General features: G+C 38.1%; 2 protein-coding genes across 5 annotated transcripts in view; one reads left to right on the forward strand and one right to left on the reverse strand.

Annotated features, from left to right (window-relative positions):
• Positions 1-6,300, reverse strand: part of IFTAP (intraflagellar transport associated protein) — a 59,368-nt gene extending 53,068 nt beyond the window's left edge. For 2 of the 4 annotated variants that reach the window (XM_066363355.1, XM_066363325.1), the window contains exon 1: positions 6,199-6,293. The gene's annotated coding sequence lies outside the window, so the exon portion shown is untranslated. The other 2 variants (XM_066363348.1, XM_066363333.1) reach the window with 2 other exon arrangements.
• On the forward strand, positions 1,706-9,348 carry RAG2 (recombination activating 2). The gene is made up of 2 exons (XM_066363234.1): positions 1,706-1,835; positions 6,673-9,348. Exon 2 carries the CDS (start codon positions 6,701-6,703, stop codon positions 8,282-8,284), a length of 1,584 nt encoding a protein of 527 aa, XP_066219331.1. The 5' UTR covers positions 1,706-1,835; positions 6,673-6,700; the 3' UTR covers positions 8,285-9,348.
• The last annotated feature ends 5,052 nt before the right edge of the window (positions 9,349-14,400 follow it).

Below are 14,400 nucleotides of genomic sequence, written 5' to 3' on the forward strand. Positions count from 1 at the left end.
CCCTCATGCACGGCTGGTGCGAGTGCAAAATCACACAGCCACTTTGGAAGACAGTTTGGCACCTTCTTGCAAAACTAACCATACCCTCCCCAAAGGACCCATCGATTACACTCCTTGGTATTTACCCAAAGGAGCTCAAAACTTTTGCTTACACAAAAACGTGCACATGAATGTCTGTAGGAGCTTTACTCATCAAAGTCCAAACCTGGAGGCAACCATGATGTCCCTCAGTAGAAAAGTATTGATAGATAAACTGTAGTCCACTCAAACAATGGAATATTCTTTAGCTCCACAAAGAAATGCGCTATAAGGCCAGGAAAAGATATAGAGCGACCTTAAATGCCTATTACTAAGTGAAAGAAGACAATCTGAAAAGGCTACACACCTTGTGATTCTAACTACAGACAGACCTCGTTTTATTGTGTTTTACTTTACAGCGTTTCACAAATGTTTTGTTTTGTACAAATGATTGACAAGTCAACCAGCAAAATGATCACTACTCGCTTTGTTGCAATACTCACTTTACAATTACAGTGGTCTGGAACTGAAACCACAATATCTCCAAGGTATGCCCATATATAACATTTGGGAGAAGGTAAAACTATGGAAACAGTAAAAAGAGTTGGGAGGGAGGGAAGGACAAACAGGCAGAGCACATTATGTTTCTAGGGCAATGAACCTATTCCATATGATACTACAATTGAAGAGACAGGTCATTTTACATTTGTCCAACACCAACAATGAACCCTGATGTTAACGACAGACTTTGGGTGAGAATGATGTGTCAGTGCGGGTTCATCAGCTACAACAAACGTCCCTCTGGCGGGGGAGGGTGACCTTGGGGGAGGCCAGGTACCAGTGGTGCAGGAGGGATATGGGAAATCTCTGTAACTTCCACTCAGTTTCACTGTGAACCTAAAACTGCTTTCAAAAATAAAATCGATTCAAACATTAAGTCAAAGCTTGCCACCTTTGGTTTATTCTTCCTCTGAGTGTGAAACTTTGGTGTGGGAGCGAGAGAGGCAACCAACACAGTGTTTGCTATTAAGACCACCGAGGAATACCATCCTTGGTTGAGCACCCTAAAGACATTATCTCATTTAATCATTTGCAACAATCTTTTGAGGTAAATATTTCTATCATCCCAATTCAGAGATGGGGAGAGGCTGAGGGATAAGGTTGACTCCAGCTGAAAAGTGGCAGAGCTGGAAGAAAACCAGGTCAGCTTGACGCCAAAGCCCACTGCCTTCATCATTCCGTTGCGCAATGTTACTCAGCAGCTCCCTGACATAAAGTTAATAACAGACCTCCAATAACTAGAACTCCTTCAGAGCCTCACTTCAAAGAAAATGAGGCTGTCGAAGTAAAAATTCGAAATGACTGACAATGCTATTAGTGGTCTCTGCTTTAGAAAAAATAATTTCGCATTTGATTCACAATAGTATGTATTTAAATCATGGGAATTATATTCATTTTCTTCTGTGTTATTTTAAAAATATTTTTCATAAAAATACATTTTTGCTTTGTCTTTACTGATGAAGAGTGGATTGTGTTTCCATTGTTTGCTAGAAAGGAAAGAGTTAAATAATGAGGGTACACCCTAGTGGATATCTCTCTCAACCATCTAAAGAGAAAAAAAAAGGTCACAGTCTGTTACTCCCATTAGATCAGTGCTCACTTGAACATCTGTAGGCACACATGCACACTCGCTGTACCTCAGCCTTCTGCTTGCCACAGTCAGAGTGGGCAGTCAGATCTTCCCCAAGTGCTGACATTTAATACCTGGGTTAGCAGCAAAGATTCAGAGAGGGGTGAGCAGTCCCTCTGGCATCCAGGTAGGTCCAATACCTTCATTTCTATCAAAGCTAAAAACTGGGCACCTATGTTTGTCAACTTTAAGGGAAAGAGCCCTGTGTTAGTAAACAGGCGGACAGGACGTCCAGGTGGGAAAGGGACGGCGTAGAATTGAGAAACTATAAGGTTTTCTGGTCTCAAGCTGCTGCAAGGATTGAATTCCTGTGGCATCAGAGCCCATGTTAATTAATCTTAGTGCATAAATGCTTCTCTGGCATAAGTATCAGAAGGAAGACCTCATTCTGATCATACTGCCAGTAAAAAAAAAAAAAAAATCAAATAATGTATGCCTCAAACCTGATTAACTGTGCAAGATATGGTTAATTCATGCACGAAATGACTGCAGTGACGTAAGGCCACCTGCTATTTGGGAGCAATCAGGGAAACATTGGCAACACTGATCAGTAAGTTTCCACGCTTCAGAGTGCAGTGCTTTTCTCTGGAAGCAAAAGGAGTCCGTTCAGATACAGGAAACGACAAACCAGACCTCACACTATTAGTCCTCCTCTGATTCTCAGCCATGCCCTAGCTTCACAGTGCATAAAATCTCCCTGCTGAGAAACGTTAGCATGCGGTTGGGAAAATTGTATAAATTTATTGAGCCTCTTTCTGTCCTTTAAAAAGAATCTTTCATGTGTTGACTTTGAAACTTCCTTCAGTTGAAGAACAGTGCATTCCTTCTCAAAATCTGCCTGTTTTTTTATCTAGCCTATTTAAAGAAAGTATATTATTTTAATTCTGGTGTAACTTTTTTAAAACTTACCCAAAAAAAGACATGACTAATATAGTCCTATTTAAACCATAGAGAATATATAATAGTGTACTCTAGTGAAAACGTATTCAAGTTAATAAAGCAAAATTTCAAAATATAATTAAGTATCGCAAAAGAATGTGAAAAACACCTTCAGTGTTTAATATGGATAATCTAAAAATTAAGTACACAAATATTTGAACTAAGTTACAAGAGAAGAGAATTCATCTTAACAGTAATAAACGTTAACACTAGCTTCAGGTCCCTGAAATGACGAGGTATGCCAACAGCAGGGCGTCGGAGGGAGAACAGGTCAGAAATCTTTAGGGATCTGAACTAAGTTACAAAAATTGGGGAGTATGCCTTATGTCTTGCCCAAGAAGATGTTTCTGTTTAATCTAGATAATCATGTTTTCACTTATGAGAAGCAAATAACCCTATAACAACCTGACCATGAAGTCAACAGGCTACAATTAAAACACCTTTTTAAAGCTTGTTGTTTGAAAGCAAGTGTTATTGGTATATGGTCTCCCTGGATGGGTTTGCTTTATACCCCAATAACAGTCTTCATATGTATTTAAAACAAACAGGCTTTGACTTCACCATTCCCTCCACCCAAAAGAGGGCAACTCTCTGACAATAATGACAAAGCATGCTGAGTGTAATCGCTTATGGTCTGCACCCTTTTAGTTCCTATGAAGAGCATGCTTTCTGTTACGTATACTTGGATAGGCCACATATAAAGAAAACACTTGCCCGCGTTATTTCAAAAGCAGGGCAAGCAGCTGAATCTACAAACCCCTATGGTCTGAGGAAGAGAGAGGCTTGCTTTCAGAACTTGAGTAATAGTTCATCTCATTCACCATTCATTTCTCACTTGGTTTCACAACCCACAAGATGATTATTAAAATATCACACCTCAAGGACTCTCCCAACTAAACCTAATAGGTAGAAAAATATATTTATCAATTATTGACATCTAAAGAAGCGCTTCAAGGCAAAAAGCCCCTCCAACATCTCATTAAACTGACCATAGATTTTAAATAGTCCAAAAAGCCTTTGCAGGGGAAATAAAAATTATAGCATTAACATTAACTGAATACCTATGTGCCAGGCACTGTGCTATGAGATTTACAAACGCAGGGATTAACACTGTCCCATTTATTCTTCAAACAACCTAATGAATAGGTACTAATATTACCTCCATTTTGCAATTATGAAAAAAAAAACCAGAAAGAAAATAATTTGTTCAAGATGATAATAGAGCAACTATTAGAGCTTTAGAGCCCAGACTTGGATTTCCAGGGGTCCGCAAACTTTTTACACAGGGGGCCAGTTCACTGTCCCTCAGACAGTTGGAGGGCCGCCACATACAGTGCTCCTCTCATTGACCACCAATGAAAGAGGTGCCCCTTCTGGAAGTGTGACAGGGGCCGGATAAATGGCCTCAGGGGGCCACATGCGGCCCGCGGGGCCATAGTTTGGGGACGCCTAATTTAGACAATCCAACTTTAGAGTTTGCATATTTCAAGATGGGTTGCAGAAAGGGTAACAAGAAGAATGAAATATTTCCTGTTACCTAAATTAAACTCACCACAGTACCACTGTATATGCTTATCCAATTCTCACTAGTCTAAAAAAATTATCAGTTTATACCTACTGACCAGATTCCCAGATCCTAAAGCCTTTCTAATCATCTCCAATATTATAAATATCATCTGCCATGACCAACAGGTAATTGTGTACTAATAGCCTTACTTTTGATAAGTTCAAGCATAACCATAATAACTATTACTTACCATGAGCAAAGCTCTATCCTAACTTATTTACATGTATTAATTTACTAATCATAACTTACATCAACCTCGGAAGTAGGTATAATTATGATTTCAGTTTACAGATGTGAAAACTGAGGCAGAGAGAGATTAAATTACTTGCCAAGCTCATGTATTTAGTAAGTGACAGAGCCAGGATTTGAATACATCTAGTCAGCCTTAGCCACCATTTCATGAAGCATGTTACAATTTACTCTTAAAAGTCAAGGACTGGTCAAGGCACATATGGGAGTTGATGCTTCCAGCTCCTCCCCCCTTCTCTCTCTCTCTGTCTCTCTCTCTCCTCTCTAAAAATAAATAAATTTAAAAAATTAAGAATGGATTTTCAGACCTGGCTAGTTAGTTCAGTCAGTTACAGTATTGTCCCAAACAACAAGGTTGAGGATTTGATCCCTGGTCAGGGCACATATGGGAAGCAACCAATGAAAGCACAACTAAGTGGAACAACAAATGACTGCTTCCCTTCCCCCTCCCCTCTCCTTTAGGCCCTGGCCGGTTGGCTCAGCGGTAGAGCGTCAGCCTGGCGTGCGGGGGACCTGGGTTCGATTCCCGGCCAGGGCACATAGGAGAGGCGCCCATTTGCTTCTCCACCCCCCCCCCTCCTTCCTCTCTGTCTCTCTCTTCCCCTCCCGCAGCCAAGGCTCCATTGGAGCAAAGATGGCCCGGGCGCTGGGGATGGCTCCTTGGCCTCTGCCCCAGGCGCTAGAATGGCTCTGGTCGCAACAGAGCAACCCCCCCCCCCCAGGGGCAGAGTGTCGCCCCTGGTGGGCGTGCCGGGTGGATCCTGGTCGGGCGCATGCGGGAGTCTGTCTGTTTCTCCCCGTTTCCAGCTTCAGAAAAATACAAAAAAAAAAAAAAAAAGTCAAGGAATCGGTGCTATTCTGTTTTCTTTTTCCTTTGGTGCCTGGGACTTTACTTTGCAGGCACTCTGCAGGGAAGGTGTTTCTCATTAAGGCTCATGACACCTCTCTAAGGTAAGAGATAATAAAAATTAAAATGTAACAACTTTTCCTAGTAAACACCTTTTTAAATATATATATATTATGGTCTAAGTACCAAATCCTGAAAATTCTGGCACCTCTTTCTTTAGTGCCTGCTTGCTAGAGTTATAAGTACTTCAAATTTCTTGGGCTGGGAAGAGAAGTCTGAAATAACAGCCACTGACTCTTTTCCTAAAGGGACAAGGTGTGGGAAGAAGTTTGAGAGGGGAAGATTGAGAGATGGTTGTTTAGGAATTTTCTCTGCTTCACTAAAGAACCCTAAATACCAGAGCAAGAGTAGTTTAGCAAAGGGCTTTTGACGTGGCACTCGCTAAATCTAATTACTGTATTTTCTTTACTAAATACAGCAGTGGTTTAAAAAATATATATCGTTATAAGGTCATTTCTCCCCTGCACTCCAAGGTAATTCGAGACTCATCTTTCAGTTCTGCAAAACAGTCACGGCTTTTCTAACTTCGGTGCCCCGTGAACCCCCCGCCTCAGCACCTAAGGATGTTCAGGTGTGCGAGTCTGAGTGGAGCTCCACAGCATCCAGGCAGGAGTCTGCAAGGACGCCTCAGCCGGGCGTCCTTCAGGCTTCGGTTTCCAGGCAACCCCACTCAGGCCAGAAACAACTGTGCCTTCTACTAAATTACCAGTTTAAGAGTCCCCTGGGAGAAGCAACGGCAACAGGTAGGCAAAAGGCTGCCTGAGGCTCCTCCTAGTGCTGCAGACTTCCCATAACCCGGATGTTGGGTCTGCAGTTAGCTACTCTCACTTCCCATTCCCTAGTTTCCATCTTGGATCGCAACTAGTTACTTCGTACTTTTGATGTCCTTATTCAGAGAAACATCCTAGGAGTCTCTTCTCCAGAAGCAACAAACACTATGATAGCCACACATTCCATAGAGAACTGATTTCTGGGAAGTGTAGTTTTTTCTGATGTCAGGTGGTGATTCCTTAAGGGAAAAAGGACTACAATTCCCAGAAAGCTAAGGAAGGGCTGTCCATGTCTAAAACATGTCCCAGCTGCTTGGATTGTTTTAGACAGGAAGTTTCTGTGGATCTTGCCTTACCTAACTGCCTGGATTTTGCTAATTCGGTCCCACTATAATCTTATGGGAGAACTTTTTTTAAAAAACATGCTTTCTACACCTGAGGTGGTTCATATTGTAAGTGGTTCATATTGTAAGAGATATAATCGGTTTTGGTTTTGTTCTTTATTATTTTTATTTTTTTGTAATTCTTTCAGATAAACGATCTATCCACGATCAGAAAATATGTCACTACAGATGGTTACAGTCAGTAATAACATAGCCTTAATTCAACCAGGCTTCTCACTGATGAATTTTGATGGGCAAGTTTTCTTCTTTGGCCAAAAAGGCTGGCCCAAGAGGTCCTGCCCCACTGGAGTTTTCCATTTTGATGTAAAGCATAACCATCTCAAACTGAAACCTGCGTTTTTCTCTAAGGATTCCTGCTACCTTCCTCCTCTTCGCTACCCAGCCACTTGCACGTTCAAAGGCAGCTTAGAATCTGAAAAGTATCAGTATATTATTCATGGAGGGAAAACACCAAACAATGAGCTTTCAGATAAGATTTATGTCATGTCTGTTGCATGCAAGAACAACAAAAAAGTTACTTTTCACTGCACAGAAAAAGACTTGGTAGGAGATGTTCCTGAAGCCAGATATGGTCATTCCATTGATGTGGTGTACAGTCGAGGGAAGAGCATGGGTGTTATCTTCGGAGGACGATCATACATACCTCCTGCCCAAAGAACCACAGAAAAATGGAATAGTGTAGCTGACTGCCTGCCCCACATTTTCTTGGTGGATTTTGAATTTGGGTGCTCTACTTCCTACATACTTCCAGAACTTCAGGATGGGCTATCTTTTCATGTCTCCATTGCTAGAAACGATACCATTTATATTTTAGGAGGACATTCACTTGCCAATAATGTCCGCCCTGCCAACCTGTACAGAATAAGGGTTGATTTACCCCTGGGTAGCCCAGATGTGAATTGCACAGTTTTGCCAGGAGGAATATCTGTCTCCAGTGCAATCCTGACTCAAACAAACAATGATGAATTTGTTGTTGTGGGTGGCTATCAGCTTGAAAACCAAAAAAGAATGGTATGCAACACCATCTCTTTTGAGGACAACAAGATAGAAATTCGTGAGATGGAGACCCCAGATTGGACCCCAGATATTAAGCACAGCAAGATATGGTTTGGAAACAACATGGGAAATGGAACAATTTTCCTTGGCATACCAGGAGACAATAAACAGGCTGCTTCAGAAACATTCTACTTCTACCTGTTAAAATGTACTGAAGATGATGTGAATGAAGACCAGAAAACATTCATAAATAGTCAGACATCAACAGAAGATCCAGGGGACTCTACTCCCTTTGAAGACTCAGAAGAATTTTGTTTCAGTGCAGAAGCAACTAGTTTTGATGGTGATGATGAATTTGACACCTATAATGAAGATGATGAGGAAGATGAGTCTATAACCGGCTACTGGATTACATGCTGCCCTACTTGTGATGTAGATATCAACACTTGGGTGCCATTTTATTCAACTGAGCTAAACAAACCAGCCATGATCTATTGCTCTCATGGAGCTGGCCACTGGGTTCACGCCCAGTGCATGGATCTGGCAGAACGCACCCTCATCCAACTGTCAGAAGGAAGTAACAAGTATTACTGCAATGAGCATGTGGAGATAGCAAAAGCATTGCAAACCCCAAAACGAGTTCTGCCCTTAAAAAAGCCTCCACTGAAATCCCTCCACAAAAAGGGTTCTGGGAAAATACTTACTCCTGCCAAGAAATCTTTTCTTAGGAGGTTGTTTGATTAGTTTCACAAAAGCCTTCCAGATTCAAGTACATCAAAATTTTAAACCTATTTTAAAGAATCATAACAATGATAAAAATTACATTCCTATTTTCATTTATTTAAAATGTCTGTTTTCTTTTAGTTAAATGAAATCGGTGTCAGCAAAACATGCTTATAATACAATGCTAAATACTTGAAAACATTTTACTCAAAGATATCTTAAACAAAAATTTCTGATCTAAATATTTTTATTCAAGGAGTCTTAAATACAAAAGCAGTAATAATAAATGATAGATAGATAGATAGATGACAGACTCTATTGACATAAATAGAAAAGAAATCTGCATCATTTGTTGCATTTTTATCAAGTTTTCTGCATACACTTTCTTCAAAGGATCCACCATTAGTTGGTGTACAAATGATAAACCAAAGCCAGTGACTTGAACAAATTCTTTGAGAATTTAATGAAAACTCAAGTTCACTGATACGTCACACTCTGAAAAAGGAAGATAAGTGAGAGTACCCTAAAGAAAAGACCAACAAATAAATCTCATGGAGAAGAATAGTATTGTTTATTACATCAAATGATAAAAGTTTAAAGGATTTCCTGAAGTTAACAGGTAGAATATTTCAAATCTGGAAAAATTAATCTGTGTATGTGGCTAGTTAATATGTGGAGCTTGCTGCAGTGAAAATTATAAAATCAGTGTGCTTGCTAAGGTTCAATGAAATACTCTCTAGAATGAAAGTTAAAAGGACTGTTAAGTTTGAGCTTCAAGACATCACTCTACAATTAGATGACCTTAGAAACAAATATCTTCCCTCCTGAAGTATTTTTCTGGAAAAGTGTTATACCTTATCCTCAGGGCCTAAGCCATAGCCTCTATTCATCAGTCTTCTTTAAGAGGGTACTATTGCAAAATTTAGGAAAACATGAACCATACAAAATATATGCAAGTTCTTCTGCTAACCGTTCCATGTATTAGATACTAAAATTAGTTTGAATTAATTAAATCATGTTCACTTTGTTTTAGTAATGTTGCTTAATTAATATTCCTTTTGAACAATTTGCTGTACCATTGTTTTGATTTTCTATTGTTTCTATCACATACATGAAACTAATAAAATATTATAAAGGCTTCTGTTTATATTGATTTACTCCAGTTTTTAACATTCACAGTTACCCTAATAAGGACAAAACTATACTATTTAATTTTCTCAGGATCACTGTATTTTCATTTCTTTTTTATCTGTTAGTAGAAACTAGCATAAGATAGAGCTGAAATATCCTTCACAAGCTTCAAAAGAGTTATTCCCTCAAGAGTTAGATACATACTCTTATCTCGATTTGTCTACAATGACTAAGTGACTATAAAATTATTACTATATTTGTTGTGTAGTCAGTGAGATCTAGATATGATAATCCAAGTGATTTAATTTTGAACTCATTGGGTTCTGTAATTAAACTGAGATTTCACCAATTAAAACAACTTTTGGTCAGTATGTGTGTGTGGGGGAAGCGTATGTGTTTCAAGGGTAAGTACTTTGGTTTTACTTAGCATATATTTGAGTAAAAATAGGTCTTTTTAAGTCATCTCACCAATGAATTCATCAGGTGTAACTTTAAGATAAAGAAGCTTCTTTACAAATAAGCATATGCAAACATTCAAATGAAGCTCAGTAGAAGATGTCAAATGTCCAAAAACATTTCTAGACTCACATTTCAATCACCCTTAGAGCCTATGGTTTATTCCTTTTAAAGTATTTAACAGTTGTTCCTGTTCTTTCATTAGAGATGGAATTGGTTTCTGGAAACAGGCACCTGTCATTCAAAGTCTAGGAAGGTGTAATTCTCAGTATTATATTATCACTTTAGGTCAAAAGGAAGACCAAGTACAAGCGAAAAAATGGGTTTTCTGATTTGGTTCATAAATAGGTTCTGAGGTAGGTTCCAAATTGTTTACACAAGATTCATGTCAATAAAAAGTATTTGGCTTTATAACATGACTATTTTAAGGGGTTACACTCATCTACAAGTCAGGTAAATTGAATATATCAGAAGGGAAAGTAATTAAAAAGAAATAGTTGGTCTAGAAGAATGTCATGAGGAGGTCAGTGCGATCAAAACCTAGCAAACAAGGGGAGTGTAGAGTGGCAGGGGCCTGGAGAGAGGAGCAGGGGCCAGGACTCCCGGTTTCTCATCAGCAAAATAGAATCACATACACATTCATTCATATCATTTTGACTTGTCTCCCGTTTTCCTTTGTTTCACTGCTCCCTTCACACCTTGCGCTCAATCTCCAAAAATGCTCAGCTGGTAACATTTCTAGTGAGCACCCCTAGTTGTTTCATTACTCAGCATTAGTTTACTCAGGGCATACTTTTCCTTTTGCACTTTATAAATCCTGTTAATACCCTCATCAAGCGATTTTCAACCTTTTTCAGCTCATGACTCACATACACTAATTACTAAAATTCTGCAGCACACTAAAAAATATATTTTTTGCTAACCTGACAAAAAAAGGTATAATTTTGATTGATTTATAAAAACAATAATAATAGTAGTAATTAGGTATCTTTTTCATTCCAAAGTGACTTTTTAAAAAGATCAGGTGCTGCCTGACCTGTGGTGACAAAGTGGATAAAGTGTTGACCTAGAACGCTGAGGTCACTGGTTCAAAACCCCTGGCTTACCTGGCCAAGGCACATATGGGAATTGATGTTCCCTGTTCTTCACCTTCCCTTCTCTCTCTCTCTCTCTCTCTCCCCCCTCTCTAATATGAATAAAATTTTAATTAATTAATTAATTAATTAATTAAAAGATCAGGTGCCTCTACTTGTATACAAAAATTTCTGATACCAAGAATTAACCAATCAAATGCAACTTTATTAGGTGACATAACCAATGGGATACAACTCTATTATATGGCCTATATATAAATATTTATGGTTCAAGACAGATCATTGATACTGGGTGGTTATTGTTGTGTTAGCTGTTGTCATTTTTTTATTTGACAGTCTAAGAGACAAGAGGTCAGTGCCCCTAACTAAAGAGTCTGGTATTGCATGTTTTGAAAGTTCTTGCAGCACATGGGTTGAAAATGACTGTCTTCGTCTATCTGGACTATTCCTATACACTCTTTGCATCCCAGTCTGAGCAGCTGATGCCCTAGGAAGCTTTCTCTGAACCCCGTCACATCCATCACCTCCTTGATAGTTATGGTGCTGTCAAATCTCTGCTTCTATACTCATAAGTACAAGAAATAGAGCTGTATTTTTCTAGACCTTAACTCACATTCTGTTATGCATCCCTTTTACTATGTATCAAAATTTTTAGTTTCGATAAATTTAGGTTCTTCCTCTTCACCTAACTTTCAAGCCAAGTTCCTGGGAGAAATATACTGATGAGTTGTCAGGAGTGGGAGTGAGTGGGAGTGAAGCATCCAGTCCTTAGGGCCATTATCCCTCTTCATTAGCTTCTGCTATAACATTCAGAGGTTACCAGCTTTGAAGATAACTCCAAGTTGCACTGTGGCTTTAACCACATGGTGTCTTTAGATCTAGCCCCCCTTGCGTGCTCTCTCTCTCTCTCTCTCTCTCTCTCTTTCTCCTCCTTCTGCTTTCAGATCCCTAGTGGGCTCACATGATAATGAGGAGATCATTCTTCCCCTTTCTCTCCCAGAGTGGCCACAGTTCTCTCTGCAAGACCACCTGGGATTTGTCTATTTCTATACCACTCTTGGGTACATCCTACCGCTTTGCACCTTACTGGGTCACAGAACCTCTTCCTGACTGTCTCTGGCTAACCACACTTCACCATCATCTTGCTTCTGAAAGATACTGGCCGCCTTGGTTCTATCAGGAAAGTAAGATTCACATTCCCTCTGCTCCTGGCTCCCCCAAACATATCCAGGGTTCTATTATTCTCCCCAACTCCATAACTCAACCCAAGACATAGGATACGAGGATCCTTTTTCATCAGGACTCAGCATCTGCTCATCTCAGCTTTTTCTCTCTTAGAAATCTCTGTCTAGTAGTGAAAATAGTTCCTGGTCATGGGAAGCACCAAACAAATATTTATTGCATGAATCAATGAGGGAATGATAGACTAGCTTTTATGCATAGGCTATCCTTCAAAACCTAATACTAATATTTTCAGCGGTTTTTTATCCCCCAAGAAGCATAAATTTTGAAACCCAAAATCAGAATAAAAAGAAGAACTAGAAGGAAAATAAGTCAGGTACTATCTTATCACAAAACATCTAAAATGTTACTACAAAGTGATAATCCACTTTATTTACCAGATTTGGTTCCACTATTTCCAAAACTAATTCCTTACAAACAAATGTAATTTTGCAAATGTTTATTTTTTTAAAAGTATACCTTTATCTGATTTGTAGGCTGATTGATCCATACTTTGGGGAAGAAACATGTCTTTTTATTTTTGAAAATACAGAAAAAAAGTTTTTTTGACAAATTTTTTTTTACATTTAAAACTTGAAAATTGCTAAGAGAATAAATATTGATTGTTTCACAACAAAAAAAATGTGAGATTACAAATGTGTTAACTAACCTATTGTATTAATTACTTCTTAATATAATAGGTATATCAAGCTATCACGTTGTACATCATAAACTTACACAGTGTTTTATATCAATTATACCTTAATAAATCTGGAAAAATAATGTAAATTATTATGATTAAGAAAAAATAAGATTGTCATTAATTCATTAGTTCATTGTGGAAAAATCAAAACTTAAAAAATATATACAATTATACAGTGCTAATAGAAATAAAAAACCAGCCATATACTAAGGTCGCTTTTATTAATTTTCATAGTTTAAATATAAAATAATTTTTATTAATCCAAATTAGTAAAATCTCTCAAAAGACTATCTTTAGAGAATATTAAGAGGGCAATGTCATTTTAGACATGTTCTGTAATTCAAATTCATTTTGTAACAGAATTACAGAATAACACTTTAATTAAATTTGTTAATAAAAAAACAGAGTACTATCTCAATCTGCTGTCACACTACACAGAGTTCATTACCTCTCCTCAGTGCTGTCTCAGCATCATCTAATGATTTCTATTCTACACCACACCAGTAAACTACTGCTTACTAAGTGTACTAAGGGTCTGACTTGTCTAACTAGCTATGAATTTCATGAGGACTCAAACGATGACTTCTTAATTTCTATATTATTAATAGTTAGAATTATGACTGGCATATTGTAGACATTTAAAGTGCTTGAAATGAATTGAATTAAATTCTTCAGTGAGTTGCATCCATATTCTAGGATGGGCAAAGAGACCTATTCTTTGTCTAACATAAAACGGATATATATATATGTATATGCATATATATGATATGTTAGACAACATATATAGATGTGTGTATATATGTGAGACACACTGATATATATGTATATGTATGTATGTATGTATGCATATATGTATATGCAAGGAGAGAATAAAATAGGATACATAAGTTAAATTAACTGAATAACCAAGAAATAAGAATAATGGAATCAACAAACTTCTGAATAACTACATAGATGAGAATAAGAAAATAAGTATTAGGATAAATAAAACCAGGTGCTGTAACACAAAAATCCAAACACCAGTAAATTGTTATAATTAAAGTTTATTTCTCACTCAGGCAGAGTCCCGTGCAGGTTTTCATTTTTAGGTTATTCACCTGAGCGGGTCCTCTCCAAGACATGTCTCACGAAATCAGGCTTTTTTTACATAGCAACTCTTGCCATCTCGATCTTTATTGTGTGTCTCCAAGACTTCAGATACAAGGAAAATAAAGAGCATGGAGAAGGCACACCTACTTGTGAATGTTTCAGCCTGCAAGTGACACATCATTTTCTCTGACATTCCATCGCCAAAAACTAGACACATGGCCCCCAGTTAGTTACAAAAAGACTGAAAACTTATTTGTTGATCTGTGTGCCCAGCAAAGGGAAATAGATGTTGGGAACATTATGCCAATATTTGCTACAGTATATATTTAAACATCCAGATGAAGTAGGTTTACTCACCTGGAACTAGTAATGAAAAGTACTACCATAGTTCTTAAACTGGAAACAAAACTACATGTTCTACACGCTCATCACTATTGCCTGTA

Source organism: Saccopteryx leptura, chromosome 1 (assembly GCF_036850995.1).
Source record: "Saccopteryx leptura isolate mSacLep1 chromosome 1, mSacLep1_pri_phased_curated, whole genome shotgun sequence".
Taxonomy (NCBI): Eukaryota; Metazoa; Chordata; class Mammalia; order Chiroptera; family Emballonuridae; genus Saccopteryx; species Saccopteryx leptura.